At 33.3% G+C, this 21,503-nt stretch overlaps 2 protein-coding genes across 4 annotated transcripts; one reads left to right on the forward strand and one right to left on the reverse strand.

The window, feature by feature from the left end:
• Positions 1–3,943: 3,943 nt before the first annotated feature.
• LOC114752046 (ubiquitin-like domain-containing CTD phosphatase 1) lies at positions 3,944–7,166 on the reverse strand. Of its 2 annotated transcripts, none has more exons than XM_028940767.1 (7): positions 7,084–7,166; positions 5,489–5,965; positions 5,322–5,403; positions 5,136–5,202; positions 4,721–4,906; positions 4,568–4,628; positions 3,944–4,411 (listed from the first exon to the last, which is right to left on the reverse strand). In XM_028940767.1, the coding sequence occupies exons 2-7, from the start codon at positions 5,877–5,879 to the stop codon at positions 4,218–4,220; spliced, it is 981 nt and encodes a 326-aa protein (XP_028796600.1). In that variant the 5' UTR covers positions 5,880–5,965; positions 7,084–7,166; the 3' UTR covers positions 3,944–4,217. The 2 variants fall into 2 exon arrangements, with proteins under 2 accessions (XP_028796600.1, XP_028796601.1); XM_028940768.1 differs by having other exon boundaries at positions 5,489–5,931; positions 7,084–7,165.
• An 8,965-nt stretch (positions 7,167–16,131) lies between these two features.
• LOC114752044 (putative methylesterase 11, chloroplastic) lies at positions 16,132–20,131 on the forward strand. Of its 2 annotated transcripts, none has more exons than XM_028940765.1 (5): positions 16,132–16,547; positions 17,412–17,648; positions 17,980–18,123; positions 18,841–18,972; positions 19,563–20,131. In XM_028940765.1, exons 1-5 carry the CDS (start codon positions 16,203–16,205, stop codon positions 19,833–19,835), a joined length of 1,131 nt encoding a protein of 376 aa, XP_028796598.1. In that variant the 5' UTR covers positions 16,132–16,202; the 3' UTR covers positions 19,836–20,131. The 2 variants fall into 2 exon arrangements, with proteins under 2 accessions (XP_028796598.1, XP_028796599.1); XM_028940766.1 differs by lacking the exon at positions 16,132–16,547 and adding an exon at positions 16,554–16,785.
• The last annotated feature ends 1,372 nt before the right edge of the window (positions 20,132–21,503 follow it).

Consider the following 21,503-nt stretch of genomic DNA (forward strand, 5'->3'; position numbering starts at 1 on the left):
TATTCATTATTTATTTATATTTCTTATTAAATAATTATTAGTCATTTGTCATCGTACTTTTATCTCCTTTTTACAAGTATATAATATTTGATATTATTGTGTTTGTATCTATCTATAGTCTAAACATTGCCAAACCCTGCAAGATGTAGTTTTTACCGGTGTAAATTTTTTTGTGGCTTACTTGAAAGAATTGTATCTCTCACTTTAGCCAGGTTTTATTTATTTTTCCTCTCTTTCTCTCTCTCTCTCTATTCTTCAATATTCTATCTATCCAAATATACCTTAAGTTCCAAGATTCAAGAAGCTAGCTTTATCCCAGATTAATTACCACGTGCATGAGCTTTGGGCGTTTGAGCCGAACGAATAATAATATAACCAATTGGTATTTCGATCTTATCCCATATTCTATCAATCTCTCTTTCTCGTTATATTTTTTTTTACGGCTATCAAAAATGATAGATATAATTATACTACCTCTAGTCCCAGTTATAAAACATCATCTGTAGTCTACAAACAAAGTCCTATAATTAGAACTGGAGATAGTAGTATGAAATTTGAATATTGCTAGATCTAACTGAAAGCATATAATCCACTTAACATAAATATCTTCTTCCACTTATACAGCTCAAACTTTAAATTCTTGGTTATACTTGAGAAGAATTGAGTAGTTTCACCATCCAACTCCTGTTACCTATTGGTTTTTATTGTTTTATTCCTCCCTTCAAGATTATTATTCTATATATAAAGAAAAACACACACACACACACACATCAAACATACCTTAAGTTCCAAGGTTCAAGAAACTTTATCCCATATTAATTAGCCATGTGCAGGAGTTTTAAGTTAGGAGAGCCATGGGAGATGAACAATAGTACCCAAATGGAATATCTAATCAAATAATAAACAATTATAGATAAGCATAAATTCACAAGCAAGCCAGAATTAGAACCTACTCACATTCCTAAGGCATGTTGCCTGAAAGGTTCTGTGATGGAGTCGCCTTTAAACAAGGGACAATCCATGTTATTGAGACCCTTTGTGAGGTCTATATAAATATAAATATATATATATATATATATATCACTCTCCCTCATATCATTGATATAAAAATTATTTAATTAACTACTTTAGGTAGAATACCTCTATTATAAGATTATTTATAAGCTGATAAATTATTCTGTAGAAAAATAATAATTATAAGAAACAAGTGGACGGAGATGTTACATTTTAAACCAAATCTAACTCCGAGTTAACTTATATTCTTCTGGTTTTAAATATAAAACTTACTTTATAGTGCAATTTGCACTATAAAATAAGTCTTAAATTTGTATTACAAAATGAATCTTATATTTAGAACTGAAAGAGCATAATAAAGATTAGGAGGGCACCATTCAACTTTATCCTAATATATAATGTCACGTGAAAAGTAAATGCCATCCTTTTGAAATTTTATTACGTACACATGCTGCCTCATGCTCAATAATTAGCACCATCCATGTGTGTTAATTTTTCTTATTTGGTGGGGTACACCTTGAATTTCAAGTCATATGCTATCTGCTTGGTTACCTTTCACTTTCATCCAAATATCATTTAGATTTTAGACTGGTTCTTCAATAATTGAACTGGTTTTGTTTTAAAATTGTTTTATTTTAGTCTATTTCTTGGTATTTCCAGGAAATGATGACGGAGAAAATGAAGGAGGAGAGAAACTTGACAAGTGGTCGCAAAAATTATTATTAAAATTAATAATCAGAAGTGGAAGGAAGATTGTTGACCTGGCAAACTAATCAGAATCGTACGCATAACTTTTGAATTCTCTGACAAATATTTTTTAAAAAAATCTTTGAATAATAGAACGGAATAAAGTATTTGTGCAATAATAGGAGTCACGTGTACTAAGAATTATTTAATATTCTTTCACCCAAAAAAAAAGAATTATTTAATATTTTAGATATATCATCGCCTTCTTTGATTGGGATGAATTGAGAAGGAAAATAAAATAGAAGTGGAAGCAGATATTTTTCTATGATAAAATTATTGATAAGAAAAAGTCAAAAATTATATCATATTGTTGAATAAATCGACAGGTCATCAGGATCTAAGGCTCCCAGTAGTACAGAATCACAAGCCCATCACATAATAAGAAGCTCCAATAATATATATTTGTTTTATGGCTTAGAAATTTGGAAAAGAAAAAGAAAAATCCGTAACATCTTTTCTTGTTGGCTTCCCTTTATCTGTTTACTATTTGTCCTCAAGTTAGACAACTTCCAATCCAATTTCTTTGTAGACCCAGTGATGATCCTGTTCCTCAGCACGTTTATTTGTTAGTGGGAACTGTTGCCCAGATTGCTTCATAAACGTGCTGAGGAACAGGATCATCACTACTATTGTTAAAATAGATCAATCTAATTAAATCCCTACTATTGAATCAACTGTGACATCAAAAACACCAGTATGTCATATATACACATATTATAAATCATTTTATAAATAAATATATAATCTTCTATAGTTTTTGGAGTTGAATATTATATAAATGTGAACGAAGTGTGTTTGCTGTAATTGCATTGATAAGATGGTTGGTGCCAGCCAGGAAGAACATGATAGAGCAGAGTAGGAAACAGAGGAATGTGATAAGTGATAGCAAGTGATAATGATTTGGCATGTACGATCATATGGCTGTGTTCCTTTTTCAAAAAAAGAATAAAACTGCTCAATATACACACATATATATTGTTTAAATCTATAAATATAAATTTTCCGGGGTCATGGTATGGGCAAGGAGGAGCAAGAAGAACAGAGAGGGGGGGGGGTGACAGTATAAGGATGCGTCAGAGAGAAGAATGATGAGCAAGTACGAGGAAGCATGCTCGAACTCATCATTTCACTTCTGTGAAAAAAGGCCCATCTCAAATAATACCTTTCACTGTTTTCTTCCTGACTTGTGCAGCAAGTGTTAGTACTTAGTGGCTTATAAAGACTTCAATTTTTCTGGGCTGCTTTTCCGTTGGTGAACTCACTGGGTTTAAAACAGTGGTGATACGTGGGTACGTAATAATAACACAGACAAAAGGGTGACAATTTTTTGGAACAGAGAGCCAAGTGAGGAGGGTGGATGAATGATAGATCATACACCACAAGGTACGAAGTGGGAAACCTACAAAGTGTTGTGTTGTCAACATCTTTGGGAGTTTGTGTGATCCCATAAAATGGACTATTCCCTCATTATACTGTGGTGACCCACTGTCTTGGGGTGACCGAGTCTTAGGTTGGCAGCACACCCCTTCATTGTATGAGGGCTTTTTCAGATTTTTTTTTTTTTTTGGCGAGTAACAAAGACAAGCAAAGCTTGAGTTACATTAAAGTAGTAAACGAGGACTAAGTCCTGAACAACATAAAACCTTCAAGGTAGCCATTTGGTGCATTCGGTGCAAGAAGCGTCTCAAATGAATCATTGTGACCTTCCCTTGGCAAGTAGTGAGCACATCTGATAGCAGGGCATTTTCAGGATTTTCACTTTAAAATATCAAGCTCTTTGTCTAATTATGACTGGTATTTTGAGTGAGTTGTAATGCAAAAAGATAAGAATCTTCTTAATTTATCCATTGCCCTATCTTTCCTCTGTCGCTTTCATCAGAGCTCGTTCTTTTTGTCTTGCCCTCTATTTCTTCTCCTTGCACGACAAGAAAGGAAGCCCAGCTTCACAACCCTTTTCCCTCACTTGCTGACCCAAAAAGATAAAGATAAAGATCCCAATACTGATGGGCCTCATCAGAAAACAAAATACATATAAACTCAATTCTTCTTGCCCAAACCCCCCCCCCAAAAAAAACAGCCATGCTTCAAATTAATTGAGAAGTTGCGAAATATTTTTCCTTTAGGAGAAAGAAAATTCAGGCAGAGATTGATGAATTAAACAAATCAACCAGATCAGGGGGCATGACAAAACATGAATATACTACAAATATCAAGATAGCAAGTAACACAATAAATCATGATACCGTGATACTTTTCGTACAACTTAATTCAAGTTCAATGACAGATTTTAACAGCCAAAATGCTTGATACAGCTTTGCTCGCAAGTAACATATACTTGACATCTTGAAGAAAATTCGAATGACGAAAAGGTTAACATGTGTGAAACGGTTGATGGATCAAAACAAAAAGCTCTATATCTTTCAATATCTCTTCTGAATGACACTGCTCTGGCTAACTCAGCTATCAGTTGATAGGCTCATCTTCTCAAGTTCACTGGTAGAAACACTACCCATAACCTGAAAGTAGAAGCTCCAAGAAGGACTTCTTTCAGTGATACGTTCTTGACCATAAGGGTTTTGCTCAATGTACCCTGCCATATTTTCAGCCTTCACTAGTCCTTCCAAATATACTCGCAGATCACCTCCAACACCTGTAATGAATCATATTTGCACCAGCCAAATAACGTAAATCACAAAAACAAATTAATATGGCACTTTAAGATTGTTTATCCATACAGGCTCAACAGATTCCGTTTTCTCTTTATTGGTATAACAACGCAAGCAGGAAATGCACCAAGTTAGCATACCTAATGAATTGTCACCCTTCTTCTGATACGTGTATGGGTAAGGGAAGATGGATGTGTGTGGCTGAAATGATTGTACAGAACAACCATAAGCATGTGAAATTGTAAAGTTATGTAATTATAAATAGCAGATAGCTACTAGAAAGCAAGTTTTACAGGATTCAGCAATGCTTTGTAAGGAGAATCATCCAAGAGCAATGTATTCGATTCATTGTAGTATCCCTTCTCCCACGGAAGATCAGGATCATGCTTCTCCCAAATTTTCCTCAGATCCTTAAAAACCAGAGGCTTGTGCTTGTTTTCAAGAGTTGCAAAACTTGTAGGAGTACAATGAGAATGATCCTGCCAAATTCAACATCATTAAGAATCAATTATAGGCTGCAAAAGAACAATAAAGTACGAGAACCATGCAAAAGAACAACATCAACAGAAGAAACGGATAATACCTTCCTAAAATGAATGCTTTATTATTAGATATACTAAACCTAGTTATCCAGAGTACAAATCATATCAAAATTTGAACAAGAGAAATGCAGAATTGGAAGTCAATAGAAATAGCTCAAGTGCTTACCCAACAGAAAAGTAGCTTATGTCTCATGTCACTGATCAAACAGTTGATGACTTTATCAACATTTTTCCTATGAAATTAAAAACTTGAAACTCAGATTATTGATTATGTAAAACAGGAGATCAGTAACATACAAACTGAACATTAGTAACAGAGAGAGTGAAACAGAGTAAAGATAGTCAAAATTACTTCATTCTTGAAGACCATACGGCAACTTCAAAATTCTCAAAGCAAAAGTTCAGAAACTCCAGATAGAATGGTCTCTTAAATACTGAAAACGAAAAACAACCTCATCAGTGAAGTATTAAGGAATTATCAGAAGTGCAGAAAAAGCACATAAAACAGTTGATTCTCACTTGCACGCCCAGCAATAATTTCATCTGGTTTGTGGCCAATTGGTCGGGGTAAAACCACGTCAGCAAGCAGCCCATTTATGTCAAGAACAAGAAGCTGCTTCTTCAGGCATCTAATTGATGGTTCAACCAAAGGGATTCTCAAGAGCTCTGGTCTAGCCTCTTCATTTGAGACAGAAACAGAAATTTTCATCCCTTCATCAGCATTAGAAATAACTAGTTGTGCATCACTTCTTGCTTCATCTGTCTTAACTGGATTGCTAGTAGCCTCCTCTGGTATAGTACAAATTAGATTATTGTCACTTCCTGCTTGATCTGTTTTAATTGTATTGCCAATACCTTGCCCTGGTATATTCCAAAGTGGCTCATTTCCTTCTACTGCATGGTGCTCCATCCTGTTTTTCTTTATAAATGTTGAATCGGCTCTCACCGTTCACACCAATGTCCTTTTCCGAACAAAGCAAACATTGGCGACATTAACTACAAAGCAGGTAATACAAACACCTTTCTGTAAAGCAAGCTGTCAAGCTCACATAAATGATTTAATGCAGAACAGAACTGCAAAAAGTATATATTATGTCTAGTAAATGAAATCTTATTTAGTTTCATTGGGTTAAAGACAAGAAAATAATCTTAAAAGTCTTCCATGTCTCATAGAGAACTCTAATCTGGAAAAACCCCTCTGTACTGTGTACCAAGTTTCTTTATCCTGTTCTAGAACTGATAATGCAATTATTTCCACTTCAGCTCTGCACTGTTTCACTCGAATAAAGGTGACCTTTAACAAACTAAGTCTTCGTGATCCATAAGGTTCCACGATTTTACACTTCTTTAGTTGTCCTTCTAACTCCAGGAATGGCCAGCAATTCAAAACATGAGTTGATAACGGCTTCAGTTTGAAACTAATGATCATCTAGAATTTAAGATTACAGTTCGGTAGAAAAGTAATGACTAGAAGGCTTTGCACAAGATACACCACACACGCTACTACCTCCGGTCCCAAATTTTGTGTTATGATAGGCCAGTGACCCCCCCAAAAAAAAAAAACGACATCATCAACATGAATTATCAGCTGATTATACATGATTAGACCATTATGATATATGGAAAGCAGAGAATTAGCTCTGAAGTTTTATGGGAATGGTTGAGAGCCGGCAAAAGACGTCACTTTTGCTAATTAGATACATCGAAGGGATCGAAAGCGCAGATGGAGATGAAATGAGTCAAAGTCAGTAAACTAAACAGGGAACAGTCGAAACATAACCAGAATATGCGGATCCATTTGAAAGGTGATATCGAAAAGAAATAGATACAGATTATTGCGCCGGGGGGTGGGGGTGGGGAATAACAACTGCAAAACTAGCATGCTAAAAAAGGAAGGCACCTCTGATTTTCATTCAGATTGATCGAAACAGGCCCCTCCGAATATTGATCAGCATCAAAATTGAATGTAAAAACAAAATTGACGTGTAGAAAAGAACTTACAGGAGGACGGGGGGAGAAAAGAAAATAAGACTTACATGAGAGTTTGAACAAAGATGTTGGGATTAAGCAAGTAAGAATAAGTAAAATAAAAGAGGAAAAGAAAAGAACTATACTCTGTAAAAGCGGGACGAATAGTAGAATGCCGAGGTTTCCGAGGGAACAAGTTAGATAGATGACGCTTGCGCTTCCGGGTATACGCAGCGAAGAGAAATGACTTTTCTCTCTGCGTGGGGCTTGAAGACTAGAAGTACACAGCTATTTATATATTGGCATCGGTCGTCGAATTAAATTAAAATACTCCTCCGTTCCTATATTTAAAACATTTTGTATAATTTATATTATAAAATAAATCTTATATTTAAAACTTATATTATCAAAAAGTCTTGTATTTAGAACTAGAAAAGCAGTGTAAAAAAAACCGGACCGGCCAGTTCAACCGGTAAACCGGTGGACCGGCCAGTGGTCCGGTCTAGTTCATAAGCTAAACCGGGGACTGGTTCAAACCAGATTGAACCGGTCAAACCGGTGTGAACCGGTAAAACCCGGTATGAACCGATTTAAATAAATATATTAATATTTATCCTATTTTTCTCATTTAACTCCTAATATCTCAATTATTATAGATTTAAATGAATTTTGATGATGAGTTTGGTATCAATAACTATTAATTTTAGTTATTGAAAAATTATAAAGATAAAAATTCTTAATATTGTTGTACTTTATTATTATTACAATCAAATTCTTATTGTATTTCTTTATATGTTGTTATTAGTAATTATTAGTATTGTTATATTTTGTCATTTTAATTAAATTATATTATTTTAATATGACCGGTTTGATCTCAAGTTGATCCCGATCTGACCCATTAACTCTTGAACCACTACCTCAACCGGTTTAGTATCCGGTCCGGTTTTCTGTTCCTCGCAAAAAAGTATCACTAAAGGTTACTTAATTGCTAAGTATTAACTATTAATCGTGTCATTATCAACTTCAATAAATCAATAAAAGATTAGGAAAAGAACGGCTTGAGTCATGAACCATGGTGGAAGCTGGCAGGGCGGTAAGGCATAAAGCGGAAAACAGCACGCGCGCACCGCCGCCACAAGCTGAATTGCAATAACTGCAATGGGCAGTTGTAATTTGCGAATTGCGACTTTCCAGATCCTTTCCCCTCACTTGCAGTAGATGCAAAAGTTGTATAAGATATATAGAATATTATGAGGCTATCCCATCTCACTATTGACACATAAACAATATACATTATGGTATTATAATTTATAGGTACTTGCAAAAGTACAATAACTTAAATATTTTCTTGAAAAAATATGCAGTAGTATGACTCAAGAAATAATACTATCCCTTTAATAAATCAATCAATTTCAGTTGTTTGATTCGCCAAAAAAAAAAGCTACATTTTTTGGGAGGCGCTTCGCCAAATGAGAAAAATAGTACTCTTTCAATTCTTAATATAAAACCTAATTCTTGAGTTAGTTTTGGTCATAAATATAAGATTTATTTCTCATATTTATCAATTTTCTCTAAATTACCTATATAGATACTCCCTCAACCATAATCAAATAGAAGAGGAAGATGAGATATTAGGAAAGATGATTATGGTATTTTAAAAAAAATATGTTCCTTTTCTTATAATTAACTAAATTATGTAACTTTCTTAATATGATCAAATTAGTTAAATGAGTCTTATATTAAGGACTAAGGGAGTATTATTTTAGGAAGAAAGTCATTTGACTGAGGGGCATTTCAGACATTTCGTTAAGATTTCATATTTACAATATGAGACTGGGTCCTTCATGATAATTTTGCTTATTCAGGTGACCTTTGCATAATTTTGATAATTTGAGGGTCTTTATTTGTCATTTTGCCAATGATTTTCATATTGATGATTACTATATTGATGATATGTTACACATAGTTGTACTCACAAATCATAATTACAATCATTCAAATTGATTTTTTTTAACCAATTAAGTTTTCAAACACGACTTTTAACCAAATTTTTTTTTTTTTAGAAACTTGGAGACAATTTTCTCTCCTTTGTTGCGTTAAGAGGAAATAAAGAAGCATTTATAAACTTTTTAAAAGACTTTTTAGAGTGAAACAAACAATTCTAGTGATATATACCACTAACAAATGTATTAAATTAACGAAATTTTTTTGATTTTATTATTATTAAACTTTTCTCTCCCTCTTTTTATGAATAATTTTCATGTTTTTTTCTCTTTTTCTCAATTTTTAATAAAATAAAGGTGAAATCAAAAAATGATTGTTAAATATACTACGAGTAATCTATCTACTTTATATATAAAATCTTGTAATACCCGGTGACGTCAAAACGGGTTGGGTTAAACGGGTTGGGTTAAGCAGTTGAATGACCACTTAATTGACAGTTAATATTATGACATTGATAGAAGAGGGGCACTATAAACACTATTAGAAAAAAGGGAAATAGAGTTTCACAAACAAATTATTTACAGGATTAATTAACATCTGATTTATGCAGTTTGAAATACAGAAATAAGAAAAATATATTTATATGACTCACACTTGAGGGGGAGATTGTTGAAATACAAGTGTAAATCATGTTAGGTGGAATTTGTTATTATTAATATTAATTTCATTCCTTATATCTCATGTTCCTTTTGAAAAAAGCTCCAGAAGAGCCAGTAGCGCTCAACCTTCCATGAGTGCACAGGTTTCTACCATTTGGGTAAAAGATAAAAACTAATGCTCTAGAAGAGCTATATCATTATTTATTATATCCTGAAGATAAAATCTATAATTGATAACATATTCCTTATAGAATATTAAGGAGAAAAATAAATAATATGACATGGTAACAAGAAGTTTACCAATAATTGAGAATGATTTTACAATAAACCAGAAGTTTATGCATTCATAGTTTGGCATGACCGGTCAGATCATCCCGAATCATAATGATGCAAAATATCATAAAAAAATGTGCATTGTCATTTATTAAAGAACCAGAACATTCTTTAAAATGATATGTGATTCCAGAATTTTTATGTGTTGTTTGTTCTCAAAGAGAACATCACTAGCTATGCTCAAAATCGGATCCGTACAGATTTATAATGTATCAAATTTATATATGGGCCCATTTAGACACCATTTAGACCAAAGTAATACTCTATAAGTGAAAGATGCATCTATAAAAAGGTCACAGGTGTTTATGATCAACTTGCAACCTGAAGTTTGCAAATATGTTCAGATAATTACATTAAGTACATAAGTTCTTGATTATGAAATCAATATGATTCTTGTTGAGATTGCTAGTAATTGTTCCTCACGTTGCTGATAATTATATGCTTAGTAAAAGCCTTCATAAGTAGCTATATCAGAGTTTACGAGAATAGAATTCCTACTTGCGTGTTGGGATGATTGATTTTATATATTTTTGCACATAAATGCATCAAGCCAACAACATATTGTGAATTCTCCTATTATATTTGGCTTTTGGTCAGGAGTCAGACATTTTTCATCTTAGAATATGCAATATTTATTATTCCACCGTAATAATAGACATAGGTGGATATTAAAAGTAAGTTGGGATCAATATTGGATAAGAACCTCATTATTCTTGTTTGTCTCTAAATGAAACAAAATAATGTTTCTAAAGGAGATTTATGGATTTGGGAGATCTACATTGCATATTCCCAATATGAGGGGGAGAAAATGTATAGCTGGAAAAGAGAACACATAGAATGTACTTTCACTATCAAATTAGTATCCTCGAATATAGTAGTATGAACTAGAAGTTCATGAAGTATTGCATTTGTAAAACATTACTAATGTCTGCCAGATGCAATTACTGACCCAAATGAGAATTTTTAATTCTTATATTCCGGCTAAAAATGCTCCTATTCTTGAAGACATGCTAAAAGCATGATATTATGATCGGTTCCAAAAGAAAAGAAAAGAAAAGAAAAGAAAAAGGAGCAAATGATAATGATGATCATACTAAGAAGGCATGAATTGCAAAAAAGATTAAGACATAACTCTTTGACCCCTGAAGAGGTTTAAGTGTCTGAAAGCAATAAAGAGATCTCGATATATTATGTCATAAAAGAAAACGGGACCGACAAAGGAATAAAATTGTCAACAATAATTTGATTGATGATATCACATGATCAAGTGAGGATCTTATATATAAATCTGTTATGAGATACAGACAGAAAAATGACTGGCCAACAGAAAAAAAAAGACGCAACATTATAACAGGAGATTTGTGTATTTCTAACCCAAACACTTGAAGTGTAAGGGGTATTTGTACAAGAAAAGAGAAAGAGAATCTTGTGGTGAATTAAAATTTTTATGTATATTATCAATCTGGCAGTTTGATAAAATCTCATATGCGTCTAGAAATACATGACCCACTATGTGAAATTATATGTGAATTCCAGAAGGATTCAAATTCTAGTATAATATCAAATAAAATTAGAGATTTGATCATAATGTAGAAAATTCTCTGAAAGAGATTATAATTTAAGTGAAAAATACAACATTTAATGATATAAATATCGATCCAATACATGAATAATATGATCATAAGTATGAAGTCTAGGATTAAGTTTCTAAAGCATACAATTATCTCAGAACATCATTGAAGTAAGTCTCTATATGAGACATATGTGGTTACTATCAACTGAAGGAATGTTGTAAACTTATTCCAACTTGTCTGTTTATGAAAAGATTCAAAATGAGTCTGTTATCGATACTATTTATAATGATAGTATCACAACTCGTGATGAGTTTTCAAAAACTGCAAATTACTTAAAGAAAAAGTTTGAAATAAAAGCTTTGAGAAGAATACATATGGATAAATCACATCCATTATGCGGATAAGTAACATTCATTATGTGTTTCGGTAGTTGCAAGATCTTTAGATATGGATTAAAGATCGATTTAGACCTTTAGAAGGTAATGAACAAATACTTGGTCCAGAAGTACCATGCTTTAGTGTCACTAGAGCACATATGTATCTATCTAGCCACACATAACTCAATATATCATTTGCTAGTTAGCATGATATAGTTTGTCGCTAATATAAAGATGATGGAGTGAAATTAAGAATATTTTTCATTTAAAGGATACCGTGGATATCCGAAAGTACCCACAACTAATTTTACTGGCTATGTAGATAAAGTATTTCTGTTTGATTCTCATGTTAAGAGATTACAGCATGATCCACATGTGGGTAAACTATAAAAGGACTATTCGCCTCATAATTTTTGGAAGATTATGAAATTCATATTTGACGTTTTTATCTAATTACAATATTTAGAAGGATTGTTCGTTATATTAGACTTTGCAGGCTCCAAGATGTCAATTGATGTTGTCAAGAGGGGGAGTTGATACACGTTGTACTCTTTTTTCCTTGTCTATGGTTTTGTCCCACTGGGTTTTCCTAGCAAGGTTTTTAATGAGGCAACATTGCATAGTGTATCAATGAATGATGTACTCTTTTTCTTTCGCTAGGTTTTTATCCCATAGGGTTTTTCCTAGTTGAAGTTTTTAACGAGGCACATTCATATATATTGGACATTCAAGGGGGAGTGTTATGAATATAATAATATCTCTGTGGATTTCCATATATCTCCCTTTATCTCCTATATCTCCTATAATCTCTAAGATCTCCCATTATCTCTATATCCCACAATTATCTCATATTATCATGTGATCTGTAGATTCTATCAAAGATGTAAAGCTGTGCCTATAAATAGAGGCCATGTATAATATATTGTATACTCTTGAATGGAATGGGAAAGACTCTCTCTTATCAATCCTCTCTTCCTTTGTATGATTCTTCTCTATTCTTCTTTATTCATAACAATATGCAAATTTTTACATGGCATGTTATTAATTACTAATGCTTAATCAATTTCTTACACTATGTTTGGTACGGGGTTTTCAGGAGGGGAGGGAGGGAAGTTGCCCCCCTCTTCTTATTTGGCTGGTGCAATTTTTTAGGAAGGGAGGGGAGTTGCTCCTCTCCCCTTGTTTGGTTAAAATATTTTTCAAAGAGGGGAGGGGTTCTTCTCCCTTCCTTTTTCCTTGTAGCCTTCCCTCTAAAAGTGTGGCTTTTTGGATGGGAAATGAAAGATAATATTTTAATTCTTTATATACCCTTTCGATTTGTAAACCCCTAATCAGTCGTAAATATTTCTACATAAAAGAGTTCTTTTGAATATCTAGCAAGAGGTTGTTGAGATAATTGTCTCCAAAATTAGTGAGCATTTGTGAACTTTTTTTTGTGTGCTCTTTTTCTGATTCTAAGAGGCCGTCGATATTTTTTTTTCACTTTCAAGGTATTTTATTTGATTGAAATCTATCATTCATGACTTTTTATTTTGATATCTTATAAGTGTGTGACTGTGTTTTGTAAGTCAGAATTGGTGAATTGCATTTATATGTATAGTTATATCTTGATAAAATAAAAAAGTGAGAAAATTCATTTAAATTTTATGAGTTTAAAATAGTTAATTTTTTATTAGAACAAAATAAGGTACCACTAAAATTGCTCTCTTCCCTCTCCTCCAATCAATCCAAACAGAATATCATTAAAATCTCCTCCCACCCATTTCCCTTTGTAACTACCCTCCTCTTTCCTCTCCATCTCTTCTCTCCGTCCAGCCAAACACAACATTAATGACCAAGAAAATATCTAAGAAATTCCTTCAAATCTTGCCGAACATGGTGTTTGATGGTTGATAATTTCATACGTGACCTGGCCTACGACTGCAATACTAATGTCTGATTTATTTATTTTTCTATGCACTAAAAAGTTACACACATTGAAATCTCTCCTCACACGCTCTACCCAGCTCTTGCTATCTAAGGCGATGTAAATGACAGAAAGCTGCGTAGTTATAATGATTAAAAATTGGCAATTTTCAAAAAACATCCATCGTCTTTTTATTCTAAATTTGACTATGAAACGTGGCCAACAAAATTGACTATGAAGACATAATTCTCAACGTCAAAAAGTTTTGTCTGGAATAGATTTTTTTTTTTTCACCTTGTTTCGAATGGATGGTTACAATGACAATTGTTTTTCTCCAGCCGTCTTTTCGAATAAAGTCAACAAGATCCTTATTTTTCCCCGCTTCAAGAGATTCCAACCATTATGAGAGAAATAAAAGAAGGATTTTAAAATTTTAATAAAGAAGAGAAGTAATATAAAAAAGTAATAAAAATTAATTAAAAACTTTTAATCCCATTTTTTCAATTTTTTATATTGAGTTTATTAAAATTTTTCCTCCCCGTCTTTCATACCCTAAATGCACAGTTTGACTGTGAGGCAATATTTAATGCTTAGTTCTTCCACAAATCACAATTGATAATTATCGATAATTATTTATCAAGTTACACCCCTGATAAATAGAACATGGAGAGAGAGTATTTTTTTAAAAACACAAGTCACCTTATTAAATGAATTAATATACATTTTTTGTTGTCAATTTATTGTTTTGTAAGTTGCTATTTTTTTAAGAAGTACGTATGTTAGATAAAAGTAAAATTAAACAAATATTAGAATTAAAAGTAAAATTAATAAAATGATTTTTTTAGTACTAGTTAAATATGTTAGAAAAATTTTATAAATATAAGATCAGAAGACTATCATTTTTCTTAATAACACTTGAATGAAATTATAAATATATTTTCCAATATTGTACTTTGCACCTCCTACCTATAACTATCTCAATATGCACAGCTAATATGGTGAGTAAAAAATCACATCCAGAGTAGAAAATGAATATCTCACCTATTTTGAAAAGATCGCAAACCAAAGATAAAGTGACAACGTTTCACAGCTCATCAGTGGAAAAATCAATATATAAAAATTAGATTCTGCACTATCGAGCTTGAAGCAGCTAATTTTAATAACAAGTCGCAATTTCTGAATAATACAGTTTTTAAATAAAATTTACATTATATTGATATATTAAATGTCAAATTGAGCATTGACACTTGACACTCATTCTATTTAGAAATCATGCGTGCGGAACTTCATTCTATTTAAAATTAAAAATCATACTTATTAATAAATGTTTTTTTTGGTGGAAATAAAGGTTTGTTTTTATTTGGTGATTAAGTATTTAATTTGACTCGTGATCTACAAGATCTCACGTTGTCAACGTAAAAATCTTATTGACCAGTGAATGCTCTTTGACCCCAAAAATATATTTTATTACCTCCTGCTCTTAATATTATTTTCGTATTAGATAGCTAATTTAAAAATATTAAAAAATTAGTTAGATTGGTTATTTGTCGCAAATATATGTTAATCTCATCTCCCTAAACAATCTTCAATCATGTACATTGAATAATTAATATTATTCATCAGTAGAGCCCTTTGCAATCAATAAACTATTTTGAGGAAGAAAATGAAAGACAAAGTATATTAAAATCTTATATTTCGGATCAAATCCAAATTTTAACTAACTCTTATATTAATGACTGGAAGTAAAATTGGCAACTCTTAAAAATCAATTGAAAAAGTACTTTCATACAAATTGAGATAAAATTCTTTTCATATATGTATATTGTTCACTATAAAATCAATTTTTACAAATAATTCAAACATATCATGGTATAAGATAAACTAAACTAAATTTTTATACTCTTCTGGTCCTTAATATAAGGCCTATTTATCTAATTTGATTAGATTAAGGAAATTAGATAAGTTAGTTAATTATAAGAAATGTGACATATTTTTCCTAAAATACCATAATCATCTTTCTTAATATCCCTATTCCTCTTTTACTTGATTATGGTTGAGAAAGTATCCATAACGGTAATTTAGAGAAAACTGATAAATATAAAAAATAGGTCTTATATTTAAAATCAAAATCAACTCAATAATTAAATTTTATATTAAGAACGGGGAAGTATTAAAAACATTGGTAGCTTGGATATGCCGTGGGAACGGAGATTTAATTGGCGCTGACATTAGTTACATTTTCCGGTGTGACAGGCGAACATAAAAAAAGAAACAAAATACAAGTCTATGCACAAGCACGAGCACGAGCATTTCGCAGCATATATGGAAGCGGTTTTCGTTCCTCTCGTTTCGCGCACCGCTCTGCGTCAAGTATATAAAGCAGCCTCAATCTTGGCGAGCCGTCTCTTCAGTCACTTGCAGCGGTCACACCGTTCTCTTCAGTTTTATATTTTGCGTGCATGCATTTCACCGATGGGCAATCTCTGTGCCATCCCCGCACCTCAGACGCCCAAGAAAAAGCAAACCAAGCGCTTACCAAATGCGCCGCCAATCTCCAATTCCAGTAATCGTTGGTCCCGTTCGCGTTCTTCTCGTCAGGAGAAAATCGACGATGCCACGATTCAAGAGCAAGCGCTAGTGGCTGCGATGCTTTTGAAGCATCATCAGCAGCAGAATGGTACTCTACCGTTTGATCGATCCAGCTCTCTCCGACAAACCAATGCGTCTAATAAGAAGAATTCGTTGCCGCGGAGTTCGAGTTCCAGGCCTCGATCACTTACTGATTCTTTGATACAGCCTCATCAACTAGTTAATCAGGTGCTTTCATGGATGGTTGCCCATGTTTGTTGTATTTCTTTGTGGAATTCAACTGTTTAGGACGAAATTTGATCAGTTCGAACATGGTCATCATTTCAGGAAGAACAACACCGCTTATCCTCTATTTTTTTCGTTGTTTGATTTGGTTTCTTTGCCCCTTTGCATTCGTGGTTTTGTTTACAGTTGTAAAAATTTGTCCTGGCGATTGAGCTTTGAAGTGGAATACAACTTGTATTCGGTACACGGGTTTCTGTTATTTACGATAAAAATTATACCAATTTATGAAGTTTAGCTCCCTCCAAAGCCGTGTCTTTATAAAATGAGAATCGTGAGATGATTGTTCTCTGATGATCAGTATTTTACACATTTATCAAAATATTTTTGAAGACCCTGCAATTTTGTGAGGGGGAGGGTTTAAGATCTTTATTTGCCCGGTTGAATATTTCAAGAAACACCTTTTGAATCATTTCTCACTAAAAATCAGGTGTGGCTTTGAAGGCAACTTTGTTTCGCTTCTCTCTTTTCGCAAGAGAGATGTTCATTTCTAAAATGCTATTGAAGTCGGATCCGACGGCGTTTGTTTGTGGGTGCGTGGAGGCATCGCTAATTGACAATTTGGGTCTGGGTATAGACAAAAGTAGTTCTTTGAAAGTTAAAAAGTTATTATTGCTGTTATAAACTCCTAACTTCATTTCTGTTGGCAGTAGTATCAATTGATTAATGTTTACATAATTTAATTGTGCTTTCCTTTTTATCAGCAAGATTGTCTGCTCAAAGATTAGCTAATTAGGAAATGTCAAAGCATCATATTTAAAATGCTGAGATTCCCTTATTGAAATGCCAAGATTTCCCCCACTTTGACAGGATATAAGGCTTGATGATCTGGAGACCAATCATTTTGTCCTTGTCCATGGAGGCGGCTTTGGCGCTTGGTGCTGGTATAAAACTATTGCACTTCTAGAAGAAGGTGGTTTTAAGGTTGATGCCATAGACTTAGCTGGTTCTGGGGTTGATTCCTTTGATACCAACAACATTACGTCTATATCACAATATGTGAAGCCGCTCACTGATTTTCTTGACAAGCTTCCTGAAGGCGAGAAGGTGTTTATCTTATTGTTTTCTCATTTTAATAACTAACAGTTTGATTATAATTATAATGTTTCTTATATTTCTTCATTAGCCGCTTTTGTTTGAGAGTCTTGGGGATAGGAAGTATGTTGACATTTAGTTTATCTATTGTCAACATTGCCAGCATCTTGCCAAGGTTATGACCTTTTTTTTTTTTTTAATTGCTTTCTTTCTCACTCTCGGTGCCTGTGTTTCTTTCTCACAATTATCTGGTAGGATGCAAAATGGGTTAGATATGAGAATAAGATATTTTCAGAATGTACTTCATGTGTATTGCTTAATTTCTTCCTGATTTTGTTTGCAGGTGATATTGGTTGGGCATGATATTGGTGGGGCATGTATATCTTATGCTGCTGAGTTGTTTCCTCTTAAAATATCCAAGGCTGTCTTTATTTCTGCAGCAATGTTGATCAGTGGGCAAAGCACTCTTGATATCTTTTCTCAACAGGTGAATTTATCCTGTCAGCGTTACAACTGCTGCATCTATGATTTATAAAATTTATAGAAACAAGCAGCTGCCATTTATAGTTTTATATTTCTTTTTTGATAAGATTTATAGTTTTATATTTCACTATAATGTCTATGACCTTAAAGCTACAGCTGTGATCTACTCTGTCCAAAAAGTTTCAGTTTATTGTTTCGCCTCTCTGCCATCCATTAGGAAGCATGCAAAATGATGTGCACATTAATCTTCCCTCGATACTAATCAGTAGATTTTGTTTGGGATTTTTCCATAGTTAGGGGTCTTTTTCAAGGTTACTAAAATTCATTTTGAACTTGTATACTTCAGAATTTGCCCATCTTAGGGCTGAAATGCTTATTGCCCGGGTTACGCCTACTGTATGGCTGCATAGTGAACTTAATGTTCATTAGCATTTTCTTCAATTGGTGAACTTCTAGCTCAATCTTTCTCATTAAATTTATATAAATTTATACAAATAATCCCTGTCAAATGAAAATCTTAACACTCTAAAATGTCGTATGTCGTTCTCAATATTTCTTCTTCTTCTTTTTTTTAATGCCTCAACGGAGTTAGAGATTAAGAGAAAGAGCATTTGTAGTTAATTTATGGTTTCCTGCTCTCAACTAAACAATTAAGTTTTATAAATCATAATGTGGAGTTCCTCTATCCTATCAGTGTGTTTCATTGTGTCTATCAATGCAGGTGGGTTCAAATGATCTTCTTCAAAGATCTCAGATCTTTTTGTACTCAAATGGGAAAGATCAGCCTCCGTCTTCTATCGATCTAGACAAGTCACTGTTGAGGGATTTGTTATTCAACCATAGTCCAGCCAAAGTAAGTTTGAGTATTAACATAGAAATTGTCTGCTTAGTTTAACAATAATATTGTGATATGCGTGAAATTGATCTATTGAACCAGAAGGGTAGTTTCATTTTTATTTTATTTTTTTAGGGGGGATAGCGAATTATGTTAAAACTGTACACAGAAATTTTCAAGGTCTTGTCCCTTGTGGAAGAGAAGACACATGTAGGCCATTGAAGTGATATTCCATTTTGGTATTAGAATAACAGATTTGGTTTCTGATGGGAAAATTTAATAGTTCATACATGCCAGATTCCCTCAGCCCCTCGTTATTGTAAAGGAAGACAAGAAGCTTTCCCTCACGCTGCTGAACCGGCAATCCCCATGACGATTGTGATAGCTCCCAATGCATAAAATTCTTAGCTAATATTGGAGCCATGGAGCATAAGAATCAATACTTTGGCTGCTAAATACCATGGAAGTTTGTTCATGAGATTTGATAATGTTCCTGTGGTTGTGGTCTGTGTCTGTCTTTCATGTGTGTCAATATGAGGATAGTACCAAGTCTTCTAGTCTTGAGTGATTCTCCTCTTTTCTTGATTACTTTTGACATCTTGTTACAGGATGTGGCATTAGCATCTGTTTCAATGAGGCCGATACCTTTTGCACCAGTATTAGAGAAGCTTTCTCTTTCTGACCTGAGATATGGATCTGTGAGGAGGTTCTACATTGTAACACCTGAAGACAATGCCATCTCCGTCACACTACAGGAGAACATGATAAATGCAAATCCCCCAGAAAAAGTCTTCCGGTTGAAAGGGGCTGACCATTCTCCTTTTTTCTCAAAGCCTCAAGCCCTGCACAAGTTACTGGTAGAGATTTCACAGATCCGTTGAAAACGTTATTCTACTCATTGTTTTCATGGCATAGTCATGAGAAACCTCGAATAACATGGCACAGGAATGCAAATGGTATCAGTAACTTAATGTGCTCTCTTTAGCATAAGGATTAGACTTAGATCAAGTTCTTTAGTTGTTTGTTACTATGCTCTCTAATAAAAAAGTAAAATGTAGAGGATTGGGGGGGGGGGTGCTACATGGAGGTCCACATCCATTTGTTTATTTGTGTTTCCATATGTATATATCAGTTGTTATTATATTTTTATTGGAGATCCCTATTGCAAACACTTAAATCATGGGTTGTATCCTTAGCAAAAAGTGTACTGTACGGGGTAGCATGGCTTGATTACACTAGCATTTGTTCTCTTTTTTTTTTTTTTTACGCACCAAAACATCAGCATTTGTTTGTTGTCTTTTTTAAAAAAACAAAAAACAGAGAGAAAGTAGGATTACCTGTCAATTTATGGTAACCTTTGATGGACAATTCTCTAATGGCGGTGATATGAAGCCATATTATGTTATAAAGCACAAAAACTAAGTTAAAATGAATTCACATTATCTCCTAACAACACAATTGCTTTTTAACGAAGGCACCTGTTGGAGAAACTTTTTTTTTATAAAATCATTCTTTGATATGGATACAGTTATTGTCGTTATCAATATTTTTTTTTTTGGGCCAGAATCATTGTTAATATAATTAAGAAGAGACTTCCTTAATAAACAAATCATAAATGAAAGACTTGGGAGGACGGGCAGCAAAGGAGAAAGTGAATAAAATTGATTATCAATTGTCAAAACGACGGATGATGGAATAAACATTTTTAAATTGTTAAAATTCGCAGATACATGCCATCTAGTTATATGGTGAAATTGAATTCAGGCAATGTTGGCAAGTTCTGTGTCCTCACAAATGGGTCTCCCTTTACAGCCTTTGTTAAACAGAATTGGATGCATAGACATGTGGATTCAATAAATATGTACAGAGAAGCAACTTTAATAGGGTTTGGTAATGGGTAAGACTATAGAAGAACTTTAATTGGGGTTGGTAATAGGTAAGCAAAAGAAGCTTTATATTGAAGATACTGAGGAAAAAAGAAGTTGTGTGATCAGAAAGACATGGAAGATCCGTCTGCAACAGTAAGCTGTCACATGCGTGATACTAGAGCAATGGATTTATCAGTTCACCATCTTTTTTCAGCTAAAGTTGAGTTCTTTGATCCATTTATCACTTTGCCTCACCACCAAGCAAGTCACAGCAATGTGCACTGTAAAGTATATATTGCTTCATTACACTTCAGCGGATTAAGTTTGAACTTTACTTGTCTTCGCCTTAAACGTAGCAATTTTGAACTTCCGGTGTTACTTCAGTTTGTTTTGACATGGAAAAGTGAAATGTTGCCTGGTAGAATGTTATTAAGGTTGTTAAGAATTCACTGAGCTCTGGTTCTGACTTTAGTTGGTAATTGGCTCCCTGTTGGATATCAGCTATTGTAAAATTGCCATCATGCTGTGAATATATTATAACCACAATGATATTATAATTATAACTTTTAAGTTTATAGTCATTGAAAATTAATTCTTATTTTATTCTCAAATAACAATGAAATAGATTAATCAGTTTTATATCTATAAATATTATAAATAATACTCCCTCTAGTCCTAGAT

Source organism: Neltuma alba, unplaced genomic scaffold (assembly GCF_004799145.2).
Source record: "Neltuma alba isolate B1F8T4 unplaced genomic scaffold, ASM479914v2 tig00007216_pilon, whole genome shotgun sequence".
NCBI lineage: Eukaryota > Viridiplantae > Streptophyta > Magnoliopsida > Fabales > Fabaceae > Neltuma > Neltuma alba.

Bases quoted from the DNA above. Each gene is read 5' to 3' on its own strand.
- LOC114752046 (XM_028940767.1), bottom strand. From the start codon at position 5,879: ATGGAGCACCATGCAGTAGAAGGAAATGAGCCACTTTGGAATATACCA. The intron at 5,203-5,321 runs GTAATTTTGACT...TTAATTTCATAG, and splicing joins GTATGGTCTTCAAGAATGAA to GAAAAATGTTGATAAAGTCA. The intron at 4,629-4,720 runs GTAAAACTTGCT...CAATCATTTCAG, and splicing joins ACAAAGCATTGCTGAATCCT to CCACACACATCCATCTTCCC.
- LOC114752044 (XM_028940765.1), top strand. From the start codon at position 16,203: ATGGGCAATCTCTGTGCCATCCCCGCACCTCAGACGCCCAAGAAAAAG. The intron at 18,124-18,840 runs GTGAATTTATCC...CTATCAATGCAG, and splicing joins TTGATATCTTTTCTCAACAG to GTGGGTTCAAATGATCTTCT. The intron at 18,973-19,562 runs GTAAGTTTGAGT...ATCTTGTTACAG, and splicing joins TCAACCATAGTCCAGCCAAA to GATGTGGCATTAGCATCTGT.